The sequence below is a fragment of the Trichechus manatus genome, unplaced genomic scaffold, assembly GCF_000243295.1.
Source record: "Trichechus manatus latirostris isolate Lorelei unplaced genomic scaffold, TriManLat1.0 scaffold00222, whole genome shotgun sequence".
Classification (NCBI taxonomy): domain Eukaryota; kingdom Metazoa; phylum Chordata; class Mammalia; order Sirenia; family Trichechidae; genus Trichechus; species Trichechus manatus.
The window spans coordinates 2,921,683-2,922,759 of record NW_004444158.1 but is presented as its reverse complement, the minus strand read 5'-3'; the positions used below and the strand labels follow the sequence as shown (position 1 = coordinate 2,922,759).

The 1,077-nt window shown below is 36.7% G+C and overlaps 1 protein-coding gene across 1 annotated transcript in view; it reads left to right on the top strand.

Moving 5' to 3' along the window:
- Positions 1 to 531, top strand: part of SMCHD1 (structural maintenance of chromosomes flexible hinge domain containing 1) — a 140,084-nt gene extending 139,553 nt beyond the window's left edge. Inside the window, exon 45 of the mRNA XM_023742898.1 lies at positions 276 to 531. Coding sequence (XP_023598666.1) covers positions 276 to 516 — 241 coding nt within the window. The 3' untranslated portion in view covers positions 517 to 531. The remainder of the gene's footprint in view (positions 1 to 275) is intronic.
- The last annotated feature ends 546 nt before the right edge of the window (positions 532 to 1,077 follow it).

The following is a 1,077-nucleotide window of genomic DNA, read 5'->3' as shown; positions in this document are numbered from 1 at the left end:
GTAAACATTGACTGAGAGTGATCCAGTTGGTAGAGCACTTTTATATAGAAAACTCTTCCCTGACACAGAAATAAATTTGTTAAATCAAGCAATCAGAGAGAACTAAAATTTAACAAATACTGATATTGTGCTGAGGAATAAATGATGGTTTTTATTTCATTTGTTTGCATTGAATATTTTGTGGATTAAAAGTAGTTCCTACATGTTACTGTCACACAGTACCTATGTGATGTTAATCCTTCTGTCCTTGACATGGTATCAATAGTTTAATCGAGTGTCTTTGGTTTCTTTGCAGATCTTCTTCAACAATACCGCTCGGCTGTGTGCAAGCTGGGCAGTGTGAATAAGGACCTTAATGGACAGTTGGAGTACCTTCACACTCCTGATATGAAGAAGAAAAAGCAAGAACTCGATGAACAAGAGAAAAATCTGAAACTAATAGAGCAAAAACTTGGTATGTGTTTAGTTTTTGTTAACATGTACTTTCTCTGTCTGGAGATAAATATTTATGATTAGGTAGAGTCCCACTAATGTTAATGATCCAGAATTTAAGTCAACAGAAACTCTTTTTTAATTTTTATTGTGCTTTAGTTGAAAGTTTACAGCGCAAATGAGTTTCTCATTCAAAAATTTATATACAAATTGTTCTGTGACATTGGTTGTAACCCCTGCAATGTGTCAGCACTCTCCCCCTTTCCACAATAGCAAGGTTGTTTCCTTCTTCCTGCTGTTGTGAAAAGTGCTGCAGTGAACGTGGGTACGCATCTGTCTATTTGTGTGACGGCCCTTATTTCTCTAGGATGTATTCCTAGGAATGGGATTGCTGGATCATATGATATTTCTATTTCTAGCTTTTTAAGGAGGCACCATATCGTTTTCCATAGTTGTTTTACCGTATTACAGTCCCACCAGCAGTGCATAAGAGTTCCAGTCTCCTCACAACCTCTCCAACATTTGTTATTTTCTGGGTTTTTTTTAATTAGTGCCAGTAATGTTGGGGTGAGATGGTATCTCTTTGTAGTTTGGATTTGCATTTCTCTAATGACTAATGAGGAGCCCTGATGGTGCAGTGATTAA